General features: G+C 36.9%; 1 protein-coding gene across 5 annotated transcripts in view; it reads right to left on the bottom strand.

Moving 5' to 3' along the window:
• Positions 1 to 3,786: 3,786 nt before the first annotated feature.
• Positions 3,787 to 27,787, bottom strand: part of ZMAT3 (zinc finger matrin-type 3) — a 33,661-nt gene continuing 9,660 nt past the window's right edge. For 4 of the 5 annotated variants that reach the window (XM_057739573.1, XM_057739575.1, XM_057739576.1 and 1 more), the window contains exons 3-6: positions 16,224 to 16,343; positions 13,332 to 13,498; positions 13,114 to 13,214; positions 3,787 to 11,169 (exon numbers count right to left, since the gene is read on the bottom strand). In XM_057739573.1, the coding sequence (XP_057595556.1) occupies positions 10,958 to 11,169; positions 13,114 to 13,214; positions 13,332 to 13,498; positions 16,224 to 16,343 (600 nt within the window). In that variant the 3' untranslated portion in view covers positions 3,787 to 10,957. The remainder of the gene's footprint in view (positions 11,170 to 13,113; positions 13,215 to 13,331; positions 13,499 to 16,223; positions 16,344 to 27,787) is intronic. The other variant, XM_057739577.1, reaches the window with a different exon arrangement.

Raw genomic sequence — 27,787 nt, forward strand, 5'->3', positions numbered from 1 at the left:
TTTATGAGTACATGATTACTAATATAATAATGTACATGAAATAATAAATACCAACTTCAAGATGTGGGTTTACCTGCAGAGGGATGCAATTAGAATTAGGAAAAGGTACACAGCAGGCTTCAGCTGCATGTGTACTAAAAAATATCAGAATAAAATATGGCAAAATGTTAGGATTTGATAGTGCTGGCAAGCATGGTGATGAGTATATGTGTGTCTGTTTGGACATCCTCTATATTTTGTATATATGAAATAATTTATAATTTTAAAAGTTTACAATTTTTGTACACCCACGTTCATAGCAGCATTATTCACAATAGCCAAAAGGTGCAAGCAGCCCAAATGCCTGTCAACAGATGAATGGATAAACAAAATGTAGTATATACATACAACGAAATATTACTTGGCCTATAAAGGAAGGAAATTATGACGTGCTACAACATGGATGAACTTTGAGGACATTTTGCTAAATGAAATGACAGTCACAAGAAGACAAATGCTGTATGATCCCACTTGCATGCAGTACCTAGAATAGTCAAATTCATAAAGACAGAGAGCAGAATGGTGGTTGCCATGCTCAGCGGGGTGGAGGGGGGCAGAGGGGAGAGCATTTTTCTAATGAGTTATAGAGTTTCAGTTTGGGAAGACAAAAACAGTTCTGGAATTGGAGGGTGGTGATAGTTGCACAACACTGTGAAGGTACTTCATGCCACTGAACTGTAGACTTAAAAGTGGTTAAAATGATACATTTTATTATGTATACTTTGCTACAATTTTTAAAAATTTTTAAACTTAAACAAATCATAGCAATATATACACCCACCAATAGAGGACCAACAGAAGAAATTTTGGAAATTATACAAGGGAATACCACACTGTCAAAAAGAATGAGATTCGCATCTGCTGGTATAGAATGACTGCTAAGGCACATTGGTCACTGGAAAAAGTGTATGGAACGCCACCATTCACAGTGCATAGAATATCTCTGGAAAAATACCAAAGAAACTAGTAACTGTGATCGCATCTGGGGAAGGAAACAAGGGAGCATGAGTTCAGGTGTGAGATCAGGACTTATCTGTTCAAAACACTCAGCTGATTTTTAAATGATCAATTCTCTAAATTATCTATCCTACTAAGAGGGATGAAAATAAATAACTGGAATTCACACCTAATACCCCAATTCTGAGCAACTGAATTTTAGAGAGGTTAAGTGACATGCCCAAGAGCACCCAGGTGACAGAACTGGGACCAGTTATCTTAGTATGTACTTTCTCTAAATGTTTGAAATATTTAATAAAAGACTTAAAATATGCCTCTTTTTTGTACTTCTAGCTTATTGAGGCAGGAAATATTATGTTCTCCAAAATAAATTATGTTTGGGAAAATCTTAGTATTATGAAGTTTAGTTTGTATATTATCAGCGTGATATTTTTTGCTGTTGTTTCATTTTGGTTTTATTTATTTTATTTTTGAGTATAATTGCTTTACAGTGTTGTGTTAGTTTCTGCTGTACAATGAAGTGAATTAGCTATGTGTATACATATATCCCCTCCCTCTTGAACCTCCCTCCCCCCCCATCCCACCCATCTAGGTCATCACAGAGCACCAAGCTGAGCTCCCTGTGCTGTACAGCAGGTTCCCACTAGCTATCTATTTTACACATGGTAGTGTATTTACATCAAACATGTCTGTTAATATTTGCCCCTGTATATAATTTTCTAAATTTTCAACAACCTTCTTTGATGAGAGGTTTTTCTAGTCCTGTCCTTCTAGTTTGGGACTTTTGTTGACCATCATTTTAATTTTGTTTCTACGCTTGCTGTTCACATACCCACAAATCTATGGATAATGGATTCTTTGAAGTAAAATAGACATTTTTAAAACACCACAAAAAATGATACACACATACGCATATATATACAGACATATACACACATATGTATCCTGAATCCAGATCCGCCACTCTTCCCACTCTGCACGCTTAAGCAGCTAAAGCTGTAAAAGAATACACTCCACAATATCTCCCAAAGACATATCTGCCTTTGCTTTGTTTACAGATAAAAACTCCTTTCCACCACTAGGTGGTTTTTAACCAAAGATTCTGCTTCAAAGGTTGTGTACCAACCACATTCAAACTGCTAACTGTAAGATTTAGAGAGTCCACAGGGTGGCACTAGATACCTTTGGTCAAAGTCCATAACGTAGTAAGCTATTTCTGGAAAACAGTGATAGAGAAGAGCCTCTGGCATCTGCAAAATTGAGGCTAATATGAAAGACATTTTGTTCCTGTCTTGAGGGATGGCTGCCAGCCAAAACACATTTGAAGCTCTAATTACATACTTAAAGACTTATCCAAAATGCCAAGCAGAAGTTATAGACTGCCCGTGGTGGAGCATATTTCTTCCAGTGGCAAATTTCCATCTGTTCCTTTGGGCATACTTCATTACAAGTATTTGATCATCTTAAACATATTTCCATCTACTCCTCCCAATACACGTCTCCCTCTCTCTCTCTCTCTCTCACACACACACACACACACACACACACACACACACACACACATACACACACACTATATAGTGTATTTTTAGGTGATTTTTTTTCCAGTACAGGGTAAGAACTCAAAAAATCACATCTCAAATAATATTTATACTTCAAAATAGTTACCTGTCTTTATCTTTTTCTAAGTTCCCAATTTTCAACAGTTTATGAATATTTCACAAATAGGAATAAAACTTGGTGGGTTAAGTCTCAACTCATGATAAAAATCTTAAAATGTATCACAAAAAAGATCTATTTCTGATCTTAACAATCTTGTATCAATTTATAATAGGTTGAGAAAGTTCAGTGTTAGTCTTTTCCATACAGGCAATTTCAAGAGATAACACCCCATGCTTGAACTTGAATAGATTTTCAGCAAACAAATAAGCCTCAGAATGCCTGAAGAAAGAAAATCTGACAAGCTCAAGTGGTTTAAAACTCTTATTTTTATGCCCATTATCATGGTTTCCTTCTAAGCTAAAAATCTCTCAGAGATGATTTAATAAAATGTGCTGATGCTTTGAGTATTTTACGACACACAGACAGATTCAATGCAATCTGTTCACTTCATTCAGAAACTTTTTTTGTGTGTAGACACGAGAATTTTTCCCACGACAGTAAGTGTATGTGTCTTGCATCCCAATTAAAAAACCACACCACCACCTTCCAGGCCTATAATCTTCTTTTCAAAATAAGCATTCAAATTCAAAAGCGCATTGCATACAGTTACCAGAATGCTTAAAAGACCAACCCCAATAATACATTGTTTATATAAGCTGATTATATTTACAAGAGCATTTTATATGTGAAACACCCAAAAGATTAGTGGGCATATATGCCTTTTAATATGTGTTTATTTCCAGAAGCAGCAGTTACAGTCCCGCTAAGCAACTTTTCTCAGAATTCGAAGGGAAGATACACTTTAAAATATATCAATAAAATCAAGAACTCGCTCCAGTCCCAGGCAAACTCCAGCCATGGGGGAGAGGGGTAATGTGGGCAGCTAAGTCAACTCCACCACAAGCCCAAGTAGCTGACCATACTCTACGTGCGTTCAAGAAGCAGGTGGCAGATGACGTGCACACTGATGAATGGTGAATCCACAGCCATCAACCATCGCATCAAAGATAACATCTCAGCACCTTGGTGCCAACAATGTACCTTCTTCCCTTGATCTCCAGCTCAGAACCAAGTGGTTTGTAGACAAGACACAGAAACTCATTTATTAAATTGAACACAAAATGACTGTTATAATAACATCAAGCCTTTATCAGAAATCAGTACATAAGTGAGGATACACAGCCAAAATGAACCATCAATATAAGCAGTGGAAATTTTAAATAACTTTCAGATTTCTCCATTCAATATGCTGAAGAACATAAAACCAAAAGAGCCATTTCAATTTCACAATCCACAGTTGATTGGTTTTAATCCCATGATACTTTTGTCATTTACATAGCCTCAGAACGCAGATTTCCAAAGTGGTGACTGGCACATAGCCCCAACAGCATACACAGATGTTAAATCCCTATATGACATTTAGGGAAAATTGTAGGAAACAATCCCAATTTCATACAGCTTTGGCTGGCATTTTTTTAGCTATATCCTTTACCAGAGGCATTGTCCTAGTGAAATAGTAAAAGCAGTTTTAAAAGTTTGCCATGCCATTAAATGAGGGGTTCTAAAACCTCCCTTGGTTTTCCACGATTTTATTCTCTAATTTAAAACAATGACTGTGCTAAAATTCAACCTTAACAGTGAAAGCAAAATCAGTTTTGCTTCTGATCTAGAGCATACATCCAAGAGAGGCAACTTATTGTCCTAGCAGACACATGGAATGCTTTAAAGCAGAGTCTGACATAGTCTAGTAAGGCATTTCAAAGCAAACACACCATACCCAAACTAAATTATTACGGTCAGCCAAGGATACCACAAGGTGCACACCAATTAATACACAATAACATGAAATTCTTACAAAATGACACGCTAATTTACAAAACCACAGAAAGGTGCTCAAGTACCAAAAGAAGGCAAAACCATGACCAGCCACTCTAAAAGAGTTTTGTTCCCATAAATGCCAGATTTTCAGAGTAGATATAAACTGCTTTATATGTGCTTTGCCATAGGATAATATCGTTCATCCAGACACAGGGGGTTACTTTTCCTTAAAAAAATATATCATGTAGAGAATACACATATAATCAGTGATACAGAACATCTATTTTCACTAGTGAGGGGGTCACTTAAGCACTTAGAAAGAGTTATGAGTGAATCAAGAGGGCTATTTAAATGCAAAAAGAAATCTGGTAAAATCTGTATTGTTAATATTCAACAGCAAAGTGAGATTTTTAGCAGTTGCGTTGACTTAACGAGGAACTATGACCATGGAAAAATCTTTAAGTTCAAAGAATTGTGAAATGTCTAAAAATGAAAGTCTAATTAGTAAAAATACATAGTTTCATTTTAAGGGCCCCAAAGGAAGTGTTCAGTTATTTTGAAAGCCATGAATTTTATCAAGAAAGCACAAGAATATGAATCAGGAATATTGAAGTTTCAGTTCTGACTTACCCACTGAATCTTCATGACCTGCAATAAGTCACTCAAATTCTTCAAATTTTTTCCACAAAAGAATTGGCATTAAAAATAGAGGCATATGTCAAATTTTTTTCCTAAACAGTACTAGAGTAAAGCTAAAGGTGGTTACTAAGGCTCACAATTTCAGCAACTCATTGTACAGTACAATCATTTTTAATCCTGCTGATTATGGCTGAGAGAAAGCATGCGCAATTACACTTCTCAGGGAATTCAAAGGCTTTAGATAAATTAATGGTTTCAACTTTCTAAACCACTCAATCTGTTCTTCTAGAGTCGTTTAAGACAGCTAATCGTCTATGGTGCTGACTCTTTACTCCTCTCTACTTTCTGGTAGAACATGCGAAAGTAGTAAAAGGAGAAGTGATGTCACGGAGAAAAGCAGCAGTAGGTTGAAATGAGGTATAAGCTGATTTAATAAACCCCAATCAGTAATTTACAGTTTTCTAAAGAAGCTGCATAGTTTCAGCAGAAATACATCATAAGAGAAGGCGGAAAGAAAAAATTCTTACCATGAAGCTTCAAAATGTATAATTAGCATTAAAAACGACCAACATCAGAAAACTTCAGTTTGAAAAGGAGTCACCGTCCCTCAACTCTAAGTACATACAAAAACCGAAACGGGAAGGCTAAAGTCCACAGGAGAAAAAGACGTACGTTAATTGGCTCAGGTTATCAACTTCATACACTGCTTTTTAAAAGATGTTAATAACAAACAAATATTAAACTATAGTTAATGACACCTATGCTGTCAGTGTTTAATGCTGAAGTGTTTAAGGAAAGGTCTGAAATTTACATTAAAATCTCCACTTTTTTAAAACTCCATTGTTTGATGGGTAAATAGAGGGATAGACAGATATGCAGTAATACAAGTACTGGGAAATGTTGATGGTAGAATCTAGTGGTAGTGTATTGTAAAATTCTTCAATTCTATGTTTAAAATTTTTCATAATAAAATGTCAAAAAAAATGTTAATATTTCTACAGTAAAATTAATTTAGCAGTGTGTTTGAAAGACTTGAAGGACTCAGGCAATTTAGAATGTTAAATTAACTGAAGTAGGGAAAATTTTGCTTTAAGACACTCTGAACCTGATTTGTGAAGACTCCTGTTTTTAATGTAGAGATGAACTAGCACAATTAGTCAGTATTGTGTAAGATAGTCTCTTCACACACTTCATTTGCAAATACATAATTCTATCCTCTCTACAGTATAAGTTTGAAAAAGCCACTGGAATAAAGTTTTTCCAAACTTCAATATCAAGCTGTCCCAATCTACCACACTACTATTCAATGAATATAAATGCATCACAGATCAAGGTGAAAAAAAAAAAAAAAATGACGTTGCCAGCCTCAGACAACTGGATTCACTTTCAGGATGTATGGTTCCTGGTCAATAATGATACAGCTTTACTCAATATCAAATTGAGACTGCATGAAGAAGAAAAAAAAAAAAGATGTTGAACATAGAATTCACACAAAGCTTTGTTATTCCAAGCTCCTGTTTTATGAATTGTGATTAATGGAAGTAATTCTATCATCTCTTCTCTCTGTGAAATGCTAAAATTTGCTAAAGGCACTCATATTCTGGGCTTAACAAAGACAGGGTCACATGGGACCATAAACCAGTATTTTTTTTGGTAGCTACCCAGAAAGGGAGTTGATAAATGATCCTCCCATTCATAACAAGAAGACAAAGTCAAACAGCTATCAGTAGAAATATCACATGAGAAGCTATTTACACAGCTATTTGTCCATTCAGTTAGATTAATAGTAACAGCTCACAAAGGCAGGGGTCCACCACCAAGATAACTAAAGCAACAATAAAACATTCTTTCTTATGCATGAAACTCCTGAACACGGTGATGTGGCTGGTTCGAAAAAAAAAGAAAGAAAGAAAGAAAGAAAGAAAGGTTGGTAAAGTGGAATATTTTTATAAAATATCTGTTCAAAATCCTGCATTAAATTTTTGCCTATACTGACAAAACATTTCTCTATTTCTAAAGCAGCTCTGTTGTCTTTAGTATACACCCCACCAAGTTTTTTAGAAGGTACTTCCAGCCTATGTTCTGACACTGAGGAAGCAAAACAGATTAGGTTCCAAATCCACCACTCCTAGGCCTCTCTGTAGAGGACATTATGCAGAACGCTTACATGTGTCCCCTGAGACAAGCGAGACTTGTTTCACACGGGTCACCGGAGAGCCCTCAAGCTGCCGCTGCTCACAGGCCCAGCCAGTCCAGAAGTGAAGGAGTCATTAATCCCACCACTAATCCTTCCAGTCCCTCTACAGAGGAAGGTGTAACCACATATAGATACATACATATATCCTTTTATCCTGGTCCCAAGTATAGAGGGATAGCTACAAGCAAACACACCAGTATTGCAGAACAGCTCTGCAAAATAAGGTGGAAGATCTCATGCTTTCCTTTCAGCTGTTTTAAGTCAGAGGGACATAGGGATGATCTCTGACAGCCATGATTCTTCACTCCATCTCAGGGTTTCAGCAACTCTAAATGGTTTTCTAAGTTTACCAACTAATGAAAAGGGGCAATAGGGAGGAAGAGCTGGAGGAAGAACTTTTTCTAAATGAATGGTATAAAACAATTATTCACCTTGCAGAGTTCAGTGCAATAAGAGACAAGCAGACAAACGTCATAAACGTGCACATATTTACAAGTTGTACATCATATGCAAAGACAAGACCAACAAAGTATTTTCCGTTCAATGCGGGGTCAAAAGGATTACATGGCATGCTCAGTTCTGTAGCTGAACATTTTGGATAAAACGCTTCGAAGGCATAAGCAATCCAATCTTTTAACTGGAACACCAAAATTTTTCCTTTACAACTTCTTGCCCTCAATATCTTAGAAGAGTTTCTAATTTTTATCTTCGAAAATTGGTTTTCCAATGACAACTTACACAAAGATATTCACAGAGAAAAAGAGACTTTGATGCTCTGAGTTCTTCTTGCAGACGATTACTGCAATCTACTTATTTGACTAAAGGTTTACCATCATTTAGGCCTCTGTCCATCCTTGTGTACAGAATATAAAAAGATACTAACATGATTCCTGGGGAGCACAGGGTGCAAATTTTAAAGCACATTACAGAGCAGGACTCGATTTCACTAAATGAAACCAACTGAGATCACATATCACTGACTGCAGTAGTAACAACAGCCTTCTTTGACAGGGAAAAAAAACACTGTCTGTAAGGAATGCATGAATATGAGAAATTCTACCATGCAGAGATGTATTTATTTAGGCATTTCCTTTCTGACACCTCTGTCACCCTTTGTTTCACCTATGGAACACAGGAGAATATTGCAAGGTAACAAGCCCAAAACATAACCCACTGTCATAGAGATCATAGAAGTTATTTATCAACTTCCTAGAGTTTGGAAATTAAAGAGCAAACCCAGCTATTGTAGGCAATATGGTATCTAAAGTGTCATATAAAACAAACACATCACTCTTTTTTAGTGCAAAGAAATATAACAAGTAAGAAATAACACCATAAATCTAACTTTTTTCTTTAAAAGAAAATACGTTTATGCATTTATAACATTCATTAAGGGCACTGAGAGACTAGAAACCTGAATATGCAAGGCCAGGAAAAACATCACGGCCTTAAGTCCACTGCTATTATATACATATAATGACACTGTTAAGTGAGGAAGAGTAGAGGGAATCCTTCCTTTAATTTTATTTGCAAAGGAAAAACTGAAAATGGATGAATGCCACTTTTATAAAATGTAAATTCTTATCCACAATCTTTTACTGTTATCTAAGGATTCAATGAAATCTTCTCTAAGGTATCACATAAAACTATATATACATAGTTTTATACATATGTGTGTTTATGTATATAAATATATATATACACACACATATACATGTGTATACATATATATAGTTACATGTACAGAGAGAGAGGGGAAAAAATGAGACTTTTAAATAATCATAGAATCATGTGGCCAGCACTGTCATATGAAAACCTACCAAAAAATTATACTTAGCAGCAAAATGAGTAACCTACTGACCAACAAGATAAGCTCTAAATTGCCCTAAAATAATCAATTCTACTTTATAGATTATTGCAAAAAGGGTTATCATACTAAGAGTCATGGGTCTAGATAGAAACTCAACAGAATATTATTTCATTCTTCTGTTTCTGGGAGAAAATAAAATTACTGAGCATTTCTACTTTTCAAAACACCACTACTTCAACAGAAGGGAAACTTGATGGTGTACCAGAGGTTAATCACAAAACCATTTTAAATATGGGTCTAGATTATTCAAAAATGGTTCAGAAGTACTAAAGGAAAGGAATGATGATTATAATTTTCCTTCTCCTCATCTCCTTACCTATAGAATTTTTAAGGAAAAAATAGGAGTTTTATTTTTAATTAGTAATATAAGCAATCAAAAGTAAATTTACCATAGTGCAAAGATACTGCTCGATATAAACTTCCTGGTGAACAGGGTCTTTCAAAAGAAATATGGATGAGCACCAGTCTTATCCATGTAAATACAGTAAACAGGCCAAATATGGTTAATGGAAGTTCATAGAGTCCTCCACTGGTTTATCTAGATATAACACTAGAGCTTCTTATTTTAAAAACAAAAAACAAAAATAATAATACTGTTGTAATTATCAGATATGAAAGTAATCTATAATATATTTTTATTATCGTCAAAGAAGCTACATTATAAAGAATAATGCCAAAGTTCAGGTATTTCTCTGCTGGAAATGTTGGTACTAAAATTTGATTAACTTTTAAAAAAAATTCTTCTCTATCTCAGAAATAGTAAAATAGTGCTATTTTCAGGACAGTCAACAAACTAGCAAGACAAGAAGAATGTAAGTAAAATGTAAGGACCTGTTTATCTAAAAAGTCTACCAAAACAAACATGAAGGAATCTGAACTTATGGTTGAGACTATCATATAAGTACATGTTATAATCATGAAGTATCTCAAAATTGAAAAATCAAGCACATTTCATTTCCTAAAACCAACTGAAAAAAACATATATATATATATTTTAAATCATATCTATCCTAAACTCATTGGATATTCAAATGTGGGGCTTGGGAAACCCACAACATAGCTGGGGCATGAAAATGAGCTTATTGGATAAGCTGATTCAACTGGGGGGAGAAAAAGAGGAGGGAAGATGGTGAATGTAATTTAAATTTGTGAAATTCACAACTGGAAATGAAGTTTTGCTCTTTGCAAGTACACAAGCACATTAGAACTGTCTGAATCCAAGAAAACCTGCATGTCAATAATTGGAGGACATGATAAACAGAAAAACTGTTCTGGGAAAGACTCTAATGCAGTTTACATAGTATATCCTACTGGCAATGCACTGAGTTGAGGTGGTGATTCCAAAGACGCCCTGGGAAACTAAAATCTTTGCTTACCTGTTTCTACTATGATCTGAAGCAAGAACTCAATAAAATTATTTATTTAACAGTACATAACACTAAAATTGCAAAAGAAGATGAAGTTTTTAAATAGTTAAAGCTCTAAGTGGTCAGGCTACTAGTTGACCAGAACTTGGTCGAGATAAAAAGGTATTTCTCATGGGGTAGGCAGGTTACAGGCTTTAAGTAGCTCGACACAACTGACCTGAAAAAGCATCATGACTTAAGCATGTTCTCTTCCTTCCCCAGTTCTGACACCTCGTGGTACCACTGCAGGTTACGTGTATTAACATTAAGCAGAGGAATGTACTCATATCAAAAGAACCACAAAGCAGGGCATGTTGACAGAAGGCAAACAACAGGCAGGACAAGCTGCTCTATCTGAATACGACACCACTATACGTATCCCAGATTCTCCATCTCATTCCTGTACCGCTGTTCAGACACCTTGCTTTTATGTTGCTTGCTTTCTAAATGCTGTCGAAATTCCATTTCTTCGCCGGCCCCAACATTACACATGGAGCAGTAAAACTGGCCACTTGGAGTAACGCACATGGCCAGATCACGTGGAATTCTCTGCCGAGAGCGGGGATTGAAGTAAGGACCTGCTAAAGCAAGAGACAAAAGTAATGGATTCACTACAAAATACTCACTAAGGGAATGGTGGTCTGACCAATTATCACTGTAATTTGTAATTCTAAATTCAAAGTATAAAATTCACAGATTCCCAGCTTTAAAAGAATGTGAAGTTAAGGGTTTTTTTTAAATTACGAGTTTATACAGGTTCAATCTAAAAAGCTAAAATGATTCCTCCAACTATTGCCAGAAATGTTACTCTAGAGTCAAATCCAAACTCTAAATGGCAATGTCTCTAAAAAGTAAATATAATTTAAAAAATACTTTCATTTCCAAGCATTATATCAAAAGTTGTATAATTATGCTAATCCTTTAATCCAAAAATTCTACTTCTAAGAATTATACTAAGAAAATGTTGAGAATTTTTGCACAGAGATTTATGAACAAGGACATTTATTTCATCAGAGTTTATAAAAGCTTTTTTGGGAGGGTGAAGAGAAAGGAAAGATCCAAAAATATAACTTGAAAAATCATGGTAATGAATGCAGTAAAAAACTATACAGTCACTAAAAACAATGTTATATAAAACTCTTTAATTACAATATTTGATTATAATATTCTATTAAGTAAAATAAGAATATCCCAAAATATGATCACATTTTCATTTTACAGAAGTAATATACACAAAGAATTGGAATGATGTATACAAAAATGTTGGTGGAATTATTGACAATTTTCTTTTTTTTTTACATAACTGATTTCTTAAGTTGGACCATTAGCTCAATAATTTTCTGCTTTTCTTTTCTACTATAATAATAAACATTTAAGGCTTTTCTCAGAATGTTACTTTAACTGCATGCTACAAATTTCGATATATTTTTATTACTATCTGCTGCTAAGAATTCTCAATCACCAGTGTGACTACTTCTTTGGCCCATGAGTTATTTAGAAATGTTTCAAAACTTCCAAACACATAAAAATTTTGTTGGCTTTTCATATTTTTATTATTGACATCTCATTTAATTGTACTCTGATCAGAGAATGTAAGTCTAAACCACCTTCTATCCTATAGTTTTTTTACTCTAATATTAAGATAGCTATCTCAGCTTCCTTCATTTCAGCTGAATATTTTTTATCTAATCTTATAATCTTTGTCTTTTAGCTGGGACTTTAGTAAGTTTATATTTATTGCAATTACTGATATATGTCTAGACTTTCATTAATCTTATTACACTGTGTTTTCTATATGTCCCTTCTATCTTCTCTTGCCTTTCCAATTAACTTTTTGTTGTCGCTGTTTGTTTTACTATTCATGTGAGGGCCCTCTGCTCATATGTGTATGCACTGGAGGCTGGGGTAGGGAAAGGATGAGGGACTACTCAGTCCTACTCTCCCTACTGAAGATCATCAGAAAATGCAGAAAATATTCCTATAAACTAGTAATTCTGAATGGAAGCAATCCCTGAGGAAGCATTTTCAAAACACACATGTCTGAGTCCCACTCTAAATTTACTGATTGAAAATCTCTAAGCCATGGTTCAGCCATGTGTGTTTTATAAAAACTCCCCAGATAATCTGAGTCACTATCCTGGTTAAACACCACTGCTATAATTTTTATTTTCCCCAATAAATGGGGATTTAATGTGGTGCAACTTTAAACCTAACAGCCCATTTTTATAATGCATTTAAATGTCTCAGCTGACAAATACCAGAAGCAACAAAAAAGTACTATGGTAAGAGATCTTAAAACATAGACTTGGTTTAAAATCAAAACAAATAATACACTAAATAGGAAATAAATAAATAAATACGACCTGAAATAAACACCAGCTTGAAAAACCACTAGACCAGTTTCACAAAACAACAGCTAACCCCAAATTCTCAGGGCTCTCTATTACCATCAAAGGAAATAAAAATAGAGGCGACCATTTGCAGAATGTAGCAAAGGTATGTGGAAATCCACAGAATTACAATACCTGAATGATTCTGTACTGCATACATATTTCTCCTATTAGACATCATCTTATATTCATTCCCTTCTTTCCGGGTCCGCCGTTGACCGACCTCTGAGGATTCTCTGGAGAAGAGAAATTTTAAAAGAGTGAGACTTCTAAACAAGGATCCCTTTCAACTCTTTCTCTCCAGAGACAGTCTCACATAACACTCTGGCCCAAGAGAAAACGGCAATACCTACGAGAATGAGTTACTCTGAGCTTCCGCCAGCCGCAGCCTCTTGGCATGATTCTTCCCTTGATAGTGAGCCTGGGCCACAGCCGGAGAGCTGAAGGAGGCATCACAGAGCTTACAGTAATCGTTCTCTGTGGCCAGGATCACTCTGCCTCCTGGCTTAAAGGAGCCCATCTGACAGCAAAGACATGAGAAACGAGGTTTTAAAATGTGGACTTTATTCTCTTCTTCTCCTCAAAGTTCCTTCCTTCTAAGAGTTGAAAAATAACCGAACGTTATGGCATGACCATTAGCACTCAGCTTTATAAGGACAGGAAATAATTCATCCCAGAAAGAAAAAGAAAAAAGAAAAAAAGACTGGGAGACACTTAATCATGGTTTTGCATTACAATCACCTGTGTACCAAACGGATGAATGCCTCATTGCTATCTCCATTGAAGAAATTTTAGAAAAGTTTAAACACCCAACATGGAAGATTTAGGGCAGTACAGGTAAGGCCTAAAATCACATTGCCAGAAAGAACAAAGTCCTCCCAGAATCCATCAACAAGCGTTTACTGAATGCTTACTGTTTATAGGACTTGCTACCTAATGCAAAAGTGATATAGAGACATGTATTTTAAAAATGAGCCCCTGTCCTCAGAGTCTATAAATTAGCTACAGATATAATATAATTAGGGGGAAATAACCAGCAGATCCAGACAACTGTATTCAGGTTGGGAAACAATGAGTTAAGGGAAACCTAACACAGTGCCTGGAAGACAGTATGAACTCAATAAGTATTGCTGGATTAACAAAACAAGACATTAGATTTTGGCCAAAGAATAATAAAATATACAATAAAGAATCTGGAAAGCGTATCATAACAAAACCAGCTGAAGTGGGGCTTCCCTGGTAGCACAGTGGTTAAGAACCTGCCTGCCAATGCAGGGGACACAGGTTCGATCCCTGGTCCGGGAAGATCTCACATGCCACAGAGCAACTAAGCCAGTGTGCCACAACTACTGAGTCTGTGCTCTAGAGCCTGCGAGCCACAACTAATGAGCCCACGTGCCGCAACTACTGAAGCCTGCGTGCCTAAAGCCTGTGCTCCACAACAAGAGAGAAGCCACCACAATGAGAAGCCTGTACACCACAACGAAGAGTAGCCCCCTCTCGCTGCAACTAGAGAAAGCCCACACACAGTAATGAAGACCCAACACAGCCAATAAATTAAAAAATTAAATAAATTTAAAAAAAAAAAAAAAACAGCTGAAGGAAATAGCACTGTTTCACCTAGAAGGGAAGATTTTCTGGGGACAGGATAACTGTTTTCCAAAATCACAAAGGGCTATGCTATGAAAGAAGCCTATTAAGGCTGTTTGCCCCAGAGGGTGGAGCCAGCTGAAAACAGTCCCTAACAGGAAGCAGCTGTCCAGTTCTAGAGCAGCCTTCAGGACTTAGCACTGTGACACCTACTCAGCCTGAAGATCTCTGGGTATTTTCCTGTCCTCTGATTCTGTTTTTAACATATCTCATTTACCCCACAAATTCATGAGGATAGAGGAACAGCTGATACTGTATCTACACTGTAAGTACTGAAAAACTGCCACTCAGAAAAGTAAGGTTATACCATGGTGTTTAGGAGTAGAGGTCTAAGGTCAAGCGAAATCACTGCTCCACCACTCTACAAAATTTTTAACACTATGGACCATTACTTAGTTTACCAGGGCTTTTAATAAACTTCCGGGTGAGACCAACACTGCTGGCCCACAGATCACCCTTTGAGAAAGAAGGTCAATACCTCTGAGTTGCTGCAAGCATTAAATGAGGTCAGGACCCAGGCCAAGAATGAGGCAAGGGAGGCACTTGCCATGGGCACACAATGTAAGGGAGCACCAAAAAACTCAGCCATCAGGATTAAAAATACTTAGAATATTTTTACAAGTCAAACCTACTGCAAAAAAAATCAATGAGGAACAAAATATTAAAATTTTAAATAAAGACAGGATCAGCAACAGTGTCATGCCAAGCCCTACTGCCGCCCAAGGCAAAAGGAAAACTAATATTTATCCTGTCTTTAAGTTTTTGACATTTTGTTCGCCATTGACTTTTTCACATTAATTTTGAATTTTTTAAATATCACATTATTTATCTCGATTACTGAGTATTTTGGCTCCCTCTTAAACTCGGTGCCTAAGTCAAGTGCATCCCTCATCTCACCCTACTCCCAACCCTGAATGAAGTAATGTGTGAAAAGTGCTTAGCAGAGTACCTGGCATAGTAAGTACTCAATTAAAGTGATCATTATTTTTTATTATTTATGACCTATAGAAAAATACTATTCCAAAGACAGCAGAATCCATATTTCAGAGGCTACTAAAGTACAGGAATATCCTGCCTCAAAACACCTGCTCTAAATCCCAAAACGTGAAAAGAACTTGGCTCTCAAGTGCATGTCATGATACCAAAGTCCAGAAAGACTTTATACAGGCACTCTGCATAGAGGTAAGAAAAGGGCAGCCTCAAGAAACTGATATTGCTGGAAGGCAAATATAAAGTCAATGGGATTAATCACAACAGAGATATAAATGTTTAAAAATCTTTCTTTTCATTCAGGGCTTTGCCTAGACATTCAGGACCATTTTAACCTTGAATTTTGAGAAATGCATAGAGAAAGACTCATGAAATAATTTTGTTTCATCATTTCATGCACCATAACCAAAGCCAATGAGAAATCTTGGGATTCGTGGATTCTTGCACGCATTAAATCCAGCACCACTGAGTTCAAGGAGTTAAAAGCACCAAGCAGGACCTTTTAGGAGTATTTGCTCAACTGTACCTTGATGGGCACATAGACAACAAATCATGTCCATGACCATCGGTGCACAGGACAGCTCCCACCCTGACACGCGTCTCACCTGCGGAGGGACTGGAACAGCTGGAGTAGCCACAGGTTCCACGGCATTGCTCATTCTGGCAGGAGGAGGACAGCTGTTCGCTGCATAGTAATTTCGGAGTTTCTTACCATGATTTTTACCCTAGAAGTAAAATGAAATGAGTAACCACTGCAAGGAAAATTTGTCAAATTGAGTTAATGTATTCACTAACAAAAAAAAAAGTACATTTTATTCTTTCAGAGATATGCAACAGTGGGATAAACAGACCACTAGCTAGATTTGATTATTACTTCTTAAAGTAGAAGAGTCTACTCTTTGATTCTAACAGAATGATTAAATTTATCTGGGAAAGATAAGAGAACAAAGCCAAAGGACATTAATTTCCTATATACTTCTGGAAAAGTACCACATTTTCTAGTGATCTGTGTCCTCTCCTGACTTTTTGCCATTCATATGCCACCACCTAAATATGAATTTTATGACACTCTGATCTAATCTACTTTGTAAGTCAGTAATGAAATGGATAATCCAATTAGTTTTACAAAAATAGCACTTACAGAGTATCTTTTTACTTACAAAGAACTCTCATGTGCCTTAGCTCACTGGCCGCTCACAAAAATCTTGTAAGAATTTGTTAATGTTATCCACACATGACAGCTGAGAAACTGGAATCATGAGAGCATGGGGAACTTGCCCCTGACACCTTCAGGAGGCCTAGCAGTGGGGCTTGAGACAGGTCTTCCAAATTCAAAGCAAGGCCCTTTTTCACTACAGCATGATGGCTTCAGGATACACTATGAACCTCTGTTAAAATGGATTTGCCTCTCTCATCATATTTTGTTTAATTTATTATTCACAAGTTTATGGTTGAGCTGATACAAACCAGTGGGAAGGGTCATTGGTCTAAAAGCATTCTAGGGACTTCCCTGGTGGCTCAGTGGTTAAGAGTCCGCCTGCCAATGCAGGGGACACGGGTTCTATCCATGGTCCGGGAAGATCCCATATGCCATGGAGCCACTAAGCCATGCACCACAACTGCTGAGCCTGCGCTCTAGAGCCTGCAGGCCACAACTACTGAAGCCTGTGTGCTGCAACTGCTGAAGCCCATGCGCCTGGAGCCTGTGCTCGGCAACAGGAGAAGCCACTGCACTGAGAGCCCCGTGCACAGCAATGAAGAGTAGCCCCCGCTCACCATAACTAGAGAGAAAGCTCGCGTGCAGCAATGAAGACCCAGTGCAGCCAAAAAATAAATAAAAATAAAAATAAACAAAAGCATTCTAAATGAGGGTAAAACTGCATATTACTCTTTAAACTGCACTACAAAATCCAAACCTGTAGACAAATATTTATTCACCATCTACTACATGCTAAGCCCTAGAAATAAACAGGACTAGCATATGGCCTAGAGGAGGAGACAGATATATAAGCAGTTAAAGGAATGAGCTAAGTTCCACTTTTTGGCCACTGGAATGCCGTAAAGGTGCTCTTACGATGGTCACAGTGACCTCCAGGAGTCAAATCCAATGGTCATGTCTGTGCCTTCATTGTACTCTAACTCTAAGAAGCACGATACTATTCATACTCCCTCCTTCTCTTGTCTTCTCTGACTCCCTCTTACCTCCCTACCTCTCATTCTCTAAATGCTGCAGCGTCCAATGCACTACCCTCGGCCCTCTTTTCTCTCCATCTCTATGCAAACTCCAGGTTATTTTACTCAGTCTCATAGCTTTAAAATATAATTAATAAGCTGGTGACTCCCCAAATTATCTGTCTCCATCCCTGTTATGGACTGATTGCTTGTGTCCCTCCAAAATTCCTATTTTGAAGTCTAATGCCAATAGGATGGTATTTGGAGGTGGGCCCTTTGGAAAGGTCATTAGGTCATGAGGGTAGAGCCTAATGAGTGCCCTTAAAAGAAGAGGTCAGAGAGCTCCCCAGCCCTCTTTTCACCATGTAAGGATATACGGAGAAATCGGCTATCTGCAGTCTGGAAGAGGACTTCACCAGAACCCACCCATGCTAGCTCCCTGATCTCAGAATTCCAGCCTCTAGGACTGTGAGAAATACATGTTTATTGTTTAAGTTACCCAGCCTATGTAATTTCATAGCACCACAACAGACGAAGACAATCCCTGACCTCCAGGACCACATACCCAACTGCTTCCATGCCATCCACACGTTGCAGTCTTAAGAGGCATATCCAACTTAGAACAACGAAAACATAAATTTTGGTTCCCTCCCCACCACAGAACTTTCTCATCCGTGCCACCACCACTATTCATCCACATGTCAGTAAATGACACTACTCTCCACCCAGTTACTCAAGAAAAGCCGAGGGGTCCTTTTCTCGATTCTATCCCTCCGTAAAGTCAACACATGCAATCCATCAAGTCTTGTCAGCCTACCCCCAAAATATATCCTAAGTCATTCCATTCCTTCCCAGGGACCCTCAAATGCCACGGTAATCCAATCTGCCAACGTTTTTCACTTCTGGTAGGCGACGACTCCTAATGGTCTCTGCTCTCACTCTCATTCCCCTAGGATTCTCCTCATATCAGGCAAACTGGTAATTCTAGACACAGATCACATCACGTCACCTCCTACTTAAAACCTTCCAATGGCCTCCCACGACACTTAAACTAAAATCCACAAATCTTACCCTGATCCAGTCCTGCCTACGTCTCAGAATGTGCTTTCACACAGCACACCTTCCTCCTCCTCCTCATCACATTCCTGCCTCACAGCCCATCATTCTGTTCCTTAAACGTGCCAAACACATCAACTCGAGGGCCTTTGTACCACTATTCCTTCTGCCTAGAATGCTCTTCTTTCCAACCTCTATGTGGCTGGTTCCTTCTTATCTTTCAGGTCTCAACTCAAACAGCATCTCACTCAATCTGAGCGGTCACCCCCACTGCCCAACCCCCCTCCCCCCACACACTCTCCATCACATTACCACGTCGTCTGGTTTTCTTTTATCATAGTACCACTTATCACTATTTGAAATAATGTTTGTTTGCTTATTTTTTTTCTCTTTCCTACCATCTGGCATGCAGACTCCTTGAAAATAAGGGCCTTGTCTGTCTTGAGCACTGCTGTAGCCCCAATTTCTAGAAAAGTTTCTAACATACAGCAGGCAATCAATAAATACCTGTTGGATAAATGAACCACTATTATGGTGGAGATAAGGAACAGACTGCTCGGAGAACTCAGAGAAGGAATGGCTTACTTCTGCCTAAATGTGTCAGGGAAAGCTTTCTTGAAAAGGAGACATGTGAGTTACCTTTTAAAATGAGCCCATTTACCAGGCAGGCAAGGAGTGAGGGGAAAGAAAATTGTGAACAGACTAAATAGTGTGAGCAAAGGCCCGGTCTGCTGGAGAGATGGCCTTTGGGATCCTCTGGGAAAGAGGCAGGACTTAATGTACACAGGGAGCCAATCGTTTATGGTTTTTGTCCATGATACAGAACTCGGGCGTTAGAGGCAGTAGGGGGCCTCTGAATGACTTTAAGCAAAGCAGTTACATGACTGGATTGCATTTCCCATGGGAAATGGGAGGACAGAGAAGAGAATCAAAGTCCTATGATGCTATGTAGTGTGGTAGCAAAAGAGGATCCAGAAAAATGAGATTGGAGTGCCTGGTTTACGAAGTAAAATGAAAACCAGACGAGGGCTGGCATTATGGAAGTCCAGAATAAAGCGTTTCAAAAGAGGAGTCTAATTAGATACATTATAACCCAGGAACTTTTACTTCCAAGTATTACCAAACAGAAATACACATATAAGGAGGTACCTATGTTCCCAGAAGGAATGTTTGTAACCACTGAAGACTGGAAACAACTTAAGTGTCCAATTATAGGCTAATGGATAAACTGCAGTCTGTTCATACAATGTAACATCATACTGTAGCGAACATACACACCCTAGGCCATGCCTGGCAACATAAATGATTCTCATGGCAACACGCTGAATGAAAAGAACATGTGGAAAAGAAGACATGTAAGAATAATCATTTCAACATGAGGGTTAAAATATGAAAACCGCTACATTTTACATAGGAAGATACGTACGCAGCAAAAGTACAAGGCAGGGAGGTGTGCAATCAATACCGACTTAGTACAATGGCTGCACCCGGCACACAGGAGCAGCTACCATGGCGAAAGGACACGCCTCAGTTGAATTGATACTTTTCACTCTTAAAGCTAGATGGCAAACACACATGTTCATTATATTATTTTAAATACGTTGTTATGTCTGAGGAACTGAAAAAATCAATACCAAAAAAAAAAAAAAAAAGAAGTGTTTCCCCAGGTCAGGACAGAGACGTAATACTTGGATTTGAAAAGACACAGGGCAAGAATAACCTTGGTAAGAAACCACTTCAGCAGAGCAGTAGGGGATAAAAGGTCGTACGAAGTGGGTTAGGGAGAGAACGGGAGGTGTGAAAATGGAAACCACCCATACAGGCAGCTACACAGAAGAGTTCCACCATGACAGGGAGCAGAGAAATAGGGTATCGAGATAGAAGGGGAAATGGCTCAATACCAGATTTTTTTTTTCTAAGATGGCTTAGGCTTAAAAGAAGGCTTAGGCATGACAACAGGAGGAAGTCAATAAAAACAAAAGAACAGATGATGCAGGAGCTAAAGCATAGCTACAGAAGCATAGTCTGTAAGAAGGCAGAAGAAGGTGAGGTGCACAGGACTAAGGCAGGGATCAACTTTAGACAGTGTCAGGCATTTTATTTCCAAAACAGTATCCACAGTAGTATTCAAGCAGATATTGCATCCATACATAACAATAATCATGGCAATTAGCAATTCTGAGCACTTCTGTGACAGGCAGTATTCTAAACACTTCATAAATATTATTGCATTTAATCATCACAAAATCTCTATCAAGTAGGTATAATCATTATCCCCATTTTACAGATGAGGAAACTAAGTTCAGAGACTTAAAAACTTGCCCAAGAGCTTTCAGATAGCGAGGTAGAGGCTGCCTAGATTTGCATTTCTACATACATCCCCTACAAACAATATAGAACAATAAGAAAAACAAATAAAACTGTACAAAAACCATGCCCTCCATACAATCAGAAGATACAGAATGCCAGACTCCAAAATAACTGTAGGCAAAAAAGAAAAAACATCAAATCCCAGTGAGCAATCACTCATGCTCCTGCCACAGGCCTTCACAGTAAACAAGAGCAGTCTGACAAAAACTGAAGGACAGAGAGAAGAGTGAGCTAACAGCAAGCCTAAAATTGCTTTATAAACACTACCAGATAAAGTAAATCCCCTAATTTTATACACACTAAAGCACGATCCAGCCACTGACTGCTGGAGAGGGTCTTAAATGTACACATGATCGGAAGTGGCTATCTCTAAAGTGGCTTCTAAAGGAGAAAAAAGGCAAAAAGGAAGGCAGAGGCACCCTTTGGCAACTGGCAGGTAAAGGGGAAAAGAATCAAAATTGGAAAAGTTAGTGTCCTTCAGGACAAAAAAGAACAAAGCAAAAATCAGAGGACATGCAAACACGCTCCTGACCACCATTAAAAAAAAAAACCTCACAAATTATTAAAGAACTGTACTTTGCTATAGTGATAGAAGAGGTTGCCATTGAATTAAGACTCTCATAAACTACCCAAAATCCACACAATGAATAGACAAAAACAAATCAGTTCTATACAAAGTTACTACCAAAAAATCAGTACATCTCAGCAAATGAACCACCCCTTCAAAAAACTAATAACTGAAGCTATAATTGTCCAAAATTGTCCAAAAGTACAAGGGTGAGTCAAAAATTATCCACACTGTGGCTGTAGAATTTATTTTAATTAACTTTTAGAAAAGACAAATACATCAATTTTTTGACATAATCTTCTTACTTTTCAATACACTTTGTCCATCTATCAACAAACTTTTGTATTCCCTCATTAAAAAATGTTTTAGGCTGAGCTGAGAGCCATGAGTGCACTGCTATCTTCACTTCATCAGAAGTGAATCTTCGTCCTCATAGGGCTCCTTTCAGGGGATCAAACAAGGTGAAAGTCCAATGGAGCAAGATCAGGACTCTAGGGAGGATGTCTGTCATGCAAGATCACAATCCCCTTGGATAGCAGTCCTCTGCATTTAATCTGAAGTTTAGGCTTCAGCTCTTCAATAAGCATCTCACTGTAACAAGCACTGTTGATTGTTGAACCTTTTTCCTGATAATGTTCCAATACTGGCCCTTGAGAATCTCAGAAAACTGTAAACATCAATTTTCCAGCTGATGCTTGACTTTTTAACTTTTTCTTGGTCGGCGATTGAGGATGTTTCCAGTCCATTCTCTGCCATTGACTCTCAGGCTCGTAGTGATGAATCCATGTCTCGTCACCAGTAATGATTCTCTTTAAGAAATTTTCACCTTCCTCAAAGCATCGGTCCAAATTTTGTTTACAGGTATCCAAACACTTCTCTTTATGCTCTCAGTGAGTTGTTTTGGTACCCACCTTGCACAAATTTTTTGAAACCTAAGTCAGTTGTGGATTACTTCATTTTGAGGTGTTAAAGCATCCTCCCTAGAGTCCTGATCTTGCTCCATTGGACTTTCACCTGTTTAGTCCCCTGAGGGCAGTGCTTTGAGGACAAAGATTCACTTCTGATGAAGAAATGAAGACAGCGGTTCATTCATGGCTCACAGCTCAGCCTAAAACATTTTTTAATGAGGTAATATGAAAGCTTGTTGACAGATGGACAAAGTGTATTGAAAAGCAAGGAGATTACAGCAAAAAAAGATGTATTTGTCTTTTCTAAAAGTTAATTAAAATAAATTCTACAGCCACAGTGTGGATAACTTTTGACTCACCCCTGTAAATGAACATCTGAATCTACATATTGAAAAGGCATACCAGGTATCTGGGAAAATTAACCCAGAACAATCAAATCTGGGGTAGATCTTTTAAAAGGTATGAGACTTCTTTATTTTGAATACTAATTCTTCGTGAACTGTATACATTGCATGTATTCTCTCGTAGTCTGAGGCTTGTTATTTTACTTTCCTGATCATAATTTGGTCATGTAGAAGTTTTTTTCCATTTTAATGTAGTCAAATGTGTTGATTATGGTTTATATATCTTGTGTAATTCTCTGAACCTCACTTTTCTCATCTGTAAAATGAAGATAAAAACAGCCCTACTTAAAATGAATTCATAGGATTGTAGATTAAACGTGATAATGTATATAAAGTGCTTAGCACAGTACCTGGCTATTACTGTTATTATCACAGGACAGACACAAAATTTTAGTTTCTCTGTTTGCATATTGCCAATAAAGAGATACTCACCACCTAACAAATCGCCTAGTGTGCTACAAATTTCTTCGGAAAGTGTGAGTTTAGGCTCATTTTTCCTTTTTATATTCTTTGTTTCCTTCTGTATTAATAACCAAAAGGCATTAATATTAATACTTTAAACTCCATAAACTTCTTCTAAAGGTGTATGTACATTGCTATATAATTTTCCTTTTAGTATTTTTTGTTGCAAGGATAGAATGTGTTTTCTGGTATCTTTGCCCACTGGATATTGGAGTTCCTTTTTAAGTAAACCACACTAATAGAGTTACAATATTAAATCACAATTCAATAAGTATCTTGCTATTTCAATATTTTGGTTTTTTGGTAAATCAAATCATGTTACTACAAACATATGAGTATACAACATATATATCCCTTACTGATAATTCTTTGATGTTTATTAAATCTGGTCTAAACAACTTTAAAAGAAATTAAAAATAGAAACAAATTTTAAAAATTTTTAAAAAAGGTATGAGACTTCAAAGTCCTCCAGCTCTCCAAGCTAAAAGACCAAATAACTTACAAAGGCAAAAGTATTAGAATGGCATCCACAACATACAAAATAAGGCAATAATGGAGCACCATTTTTTAAAAGTGTGAACCAAGGATTTTATGTCCAGACAACTATTCCTGTATCAAGTGTCAAGACTACAGAAAAACATTTTTAAATATGCAAGACCTTAGGAATTCAATACTTTAACTCTTGAGAAATCTATTAGAGTTTCACTCAAACAAGAAATGACTGGGAAAACTTCAGCAAAAGGGCTGATGGTAAGTAAAATAGAGAGTTAGTGGGAAGTTGCTGTATAACAAAGGGAGATCAACTCGATGATGGGTGATGCCTTAGAGGGCCGGGACAGGGAGGGTGGGGGGGCGTCGCGGGAGGGAGGGGATATGGCGATATGTGTATAAATACAGCTGATTCACTCTGGTGTACTCCATAGGCTGGTACAAGAGTGTAAAGCAATTATATTCCAATAAAGAGCTTAAAAAAAATAAAAAAATAAAAAAAGGAAAGAAAAAAAAGGGCTGATGGTAAGTATTTTCGTATGTCTAATTATATCAAAGACTAAATAAAAGGTGGAGATGAGGGTGAAAGATTAATGTTCAAATATTATACATTATGACACAATGGAAATAATGCAACAAAAAATGGGAATAAAAATGAAAGAGGAACACACACTGTAATGCTAAAAACAAAAAAACAATACACAAATATTATCCTCTCAGTAGTAGGCTTATTTTTCCAAAGGACATAGATTATCAATCCCTGAACTACTTTATGTGTACTGTGAGTGGGTAAGAGTGAATGTCTGTGTTGTGGATAATGAAAGTCCAGGTTTCTCACTATCAAAGAAAGGAGTTAAACATTAGGATAAGATGGAAAGCTGGAATGAACACTGTCATGTTACGCTGGAATTGAAAGCATCAGCCTGAACTCGGTTTTCACTATATGTACACATAGATAAACAACAATGTATGTATACGTACATATGTATTACTGTCTCTGTCATGAGAAGATCTAGAAGCAACCACACTCCAGTACCAAAGGGCACACCTAACACTTCGATTTTTGGTTTCCAAATACCATTCCCCAATAAAAGAAATCTGGCTCCCTGAAGAAATGGTTGGCATGAGGATGGTATAAAAAATTCCTGGAATATTTCGTATTGTCAGAAAGTAAGGAACTATGCAAAAAATTATGGGGGGTGGGTGTCAAAAGAACATAAGCACGAGCCTGAAGGTACACACGCTGGTCAAATGTGAAATAGTTAAAACATCAAAATAAATTATAGTACGTGTTTATATCCCTAGAATAAAATAAGAATCCATAATCCATAGTGATATTAATTAATTAATTAATTAATTGGGAAAGTTCTTTAAAGTACAATTCTAACTGTAAATGTAGAAAGAATGACTAAAACAGAAAAATCACCTTTTGGCAAACACCACAGTAATAATCACTGCAGGGAAGAATCTTCAATAGATGCTACAATCACTGAGTAACAATAGAATGAGAAATATTCACAGTCTCAAAGTACCTCCCCATATAATACTTATTAAACATGAGAAGAAAAATAATAACTTTACAAAGGTGAACACAGGCAGGCACCACCTTAGCCAGTGATCAAAGTTAACAGCACGTGATGCAAAATATTCACATCATGTCCTTCCCAATATAAGGAACTGAGAAGGACACAACATCAGTTCTGTGGTATTCCTGTCCAAAAAAACCACATAACCTGAATTTAATCATGAGAAAACAACAAACAAACCCAAATTGGGACATTCTACAAAAGCACACTTCAAAAATTGCAAGATGGTAAAAAGCACAGAAAAACTTAACCCATCCAGATTAAAGAATACATAATAGCTACATGCAAAATTTTATCCTGGATTGGATCCTGCGATCAGAAAAAGGATATTAGTAGACCACTGGTGAAATGTAAAGTCTGTAGATTAGATAATGTTGTTCTCAGTGTTGATTTCCTGATTTTGATAATTGTACTGTAGTTATTATATAAAATATTAATATTTGGGGAATCTGATGAGGTGCCTGCAGAAATTTTTTAGAAGTGTTTTGAAGTTAAATGTTATTCAAATTAAAAAGTTAGTAAAATAAAATAAAACTTGCCCAAAGCCACAAGTAAATGCCAGAGCTGGGAACACTCTTGTTCCAGAGCTCATGCCGACATGCTAAACACAATTAAACACTAACTTGAGTACCAGGAACTGTTCTAAATGTCTTATACACACTAACTTGCCAGTATTAGAAGCATCATCATTACCATCATTGCCTTCATGAGGCATAGAGGAATGAGGATATACTTCCAACATCATACATCTAGTAAGTAGTAAGACTGCAACCTGAACACAAGTCTGACCCCAAAGTGAATGATTTCATGTTCTTAACTAATATCCTATAAATGATGCTAGAAAAGAAAATAATAAGAAATCAAGAGATCCTTAAAAGTTAAAGACACAATTGTCAAAAAAAAAAAAAAAAAAAAAAAAAACAGCATTAGAATTCAAGAATACCTCTCAGAAATTAAATAAGAGAGAAGACATAACAAATATGAAGAATCAATCCAGCTATTCCAAGATAGAGCTAATAGAATTGCTAGGAAAAAAAAAAGAGAGAGAGAGAGAAAATTTAGAGAACAATATTATCAAGGAAATAGCATCAAAGAAGATTCCCCAGAGCTCGAGAGAAACAGGAGTATGCAAACTGAAAGGATCCACTAGTGCTGACAGAGACAAATGAATAAAGACCCAGACCTAGACACATCCATCACTGTGAGATTTCAGATACTAAGGATAAAAAGGAAGGCCTAAAAACTTCCAGAAAAAAAAAAAAGCCCAAAATTAAAATGGGTCACCCACAAGAGAATAAGAATCTCAATAAGATTTCTCTTCAGCAACACTAGGAAGACACAAAACAAATCAAAACAAAACACACACATACAGAAACACAAAAAAATGCCGTGTAGCCTTTAACACTCTTCAGAAAATAATTTTCAGCCTAGTACTGAACTATCAAATATGAAGATATAATACAGACATTTTTAGACACACAAAGCCTCAGAAAAAAAATTATTTCCCATTCATTACTCCCTCACTTTAAAAAGAGAGATGTATTGTAATATACATTTATATTTATCTTTTCTTCCTTCAAGTAAGGTGAAGATGTACTCCAACAAAGTGAGATTTTAAAAAAGAAAACATGTATATTTAGAAAACAGTAGCCCAAGCCACACAGCAATGAAGACAAGTTCAAAATTAACAGCTGTAAGGCAAGCCCAGAGGGTAGCCAGTTGAGAATGGAGGAAGGACATAGAGGGATTTGGGGCGGGGGACCGGGGCGGGGGGGGGGGGGGGGGTTCCATACAATAGATAGAGTGATCAAGAGTTCGGAGGGGAAAATGAGGATATGATAAATACATATATATATATATATATATATATAAAATGTAAGAAAAAGAAAGGGAAAAAGAAAAGCAATGAAAACCTATAGGGTATACAAAAAACTACACAAATGAAGTCATGATCCAAATGTAAAATATCTAGTCCAAATGAGAACAGGAAATCAGTGGGTTTCATGAAGATAAGTGAAATGGATTGCAAACAATAAACAGAAAGATTAAGAAGCTAGTAGATTTTTTTAAGGCATAAGATTTTTCTCTGTATTTTTTTTTTAAGTGCGAGAAATTCAAGGAAAAGCAAAAAGCTATTTCAAAGTTATAATCTAC

The sequence above is a fragment of the Hippopotamus amphibius genome, chromosome 6 (genome assembly GCF_030028045.1).
Source record: "Hippopotamus amphibius kiboko isolate mHipAmp2 chromosome 6, mHipAmp2.hap2, whole genome shotgun sequence".
NCBI lineage: Eukaryota > Metazoa > Chordata > Mammalia > Artiodactyla > Hippopotamidae > Hippopotamus > Hippopotamus amphibius.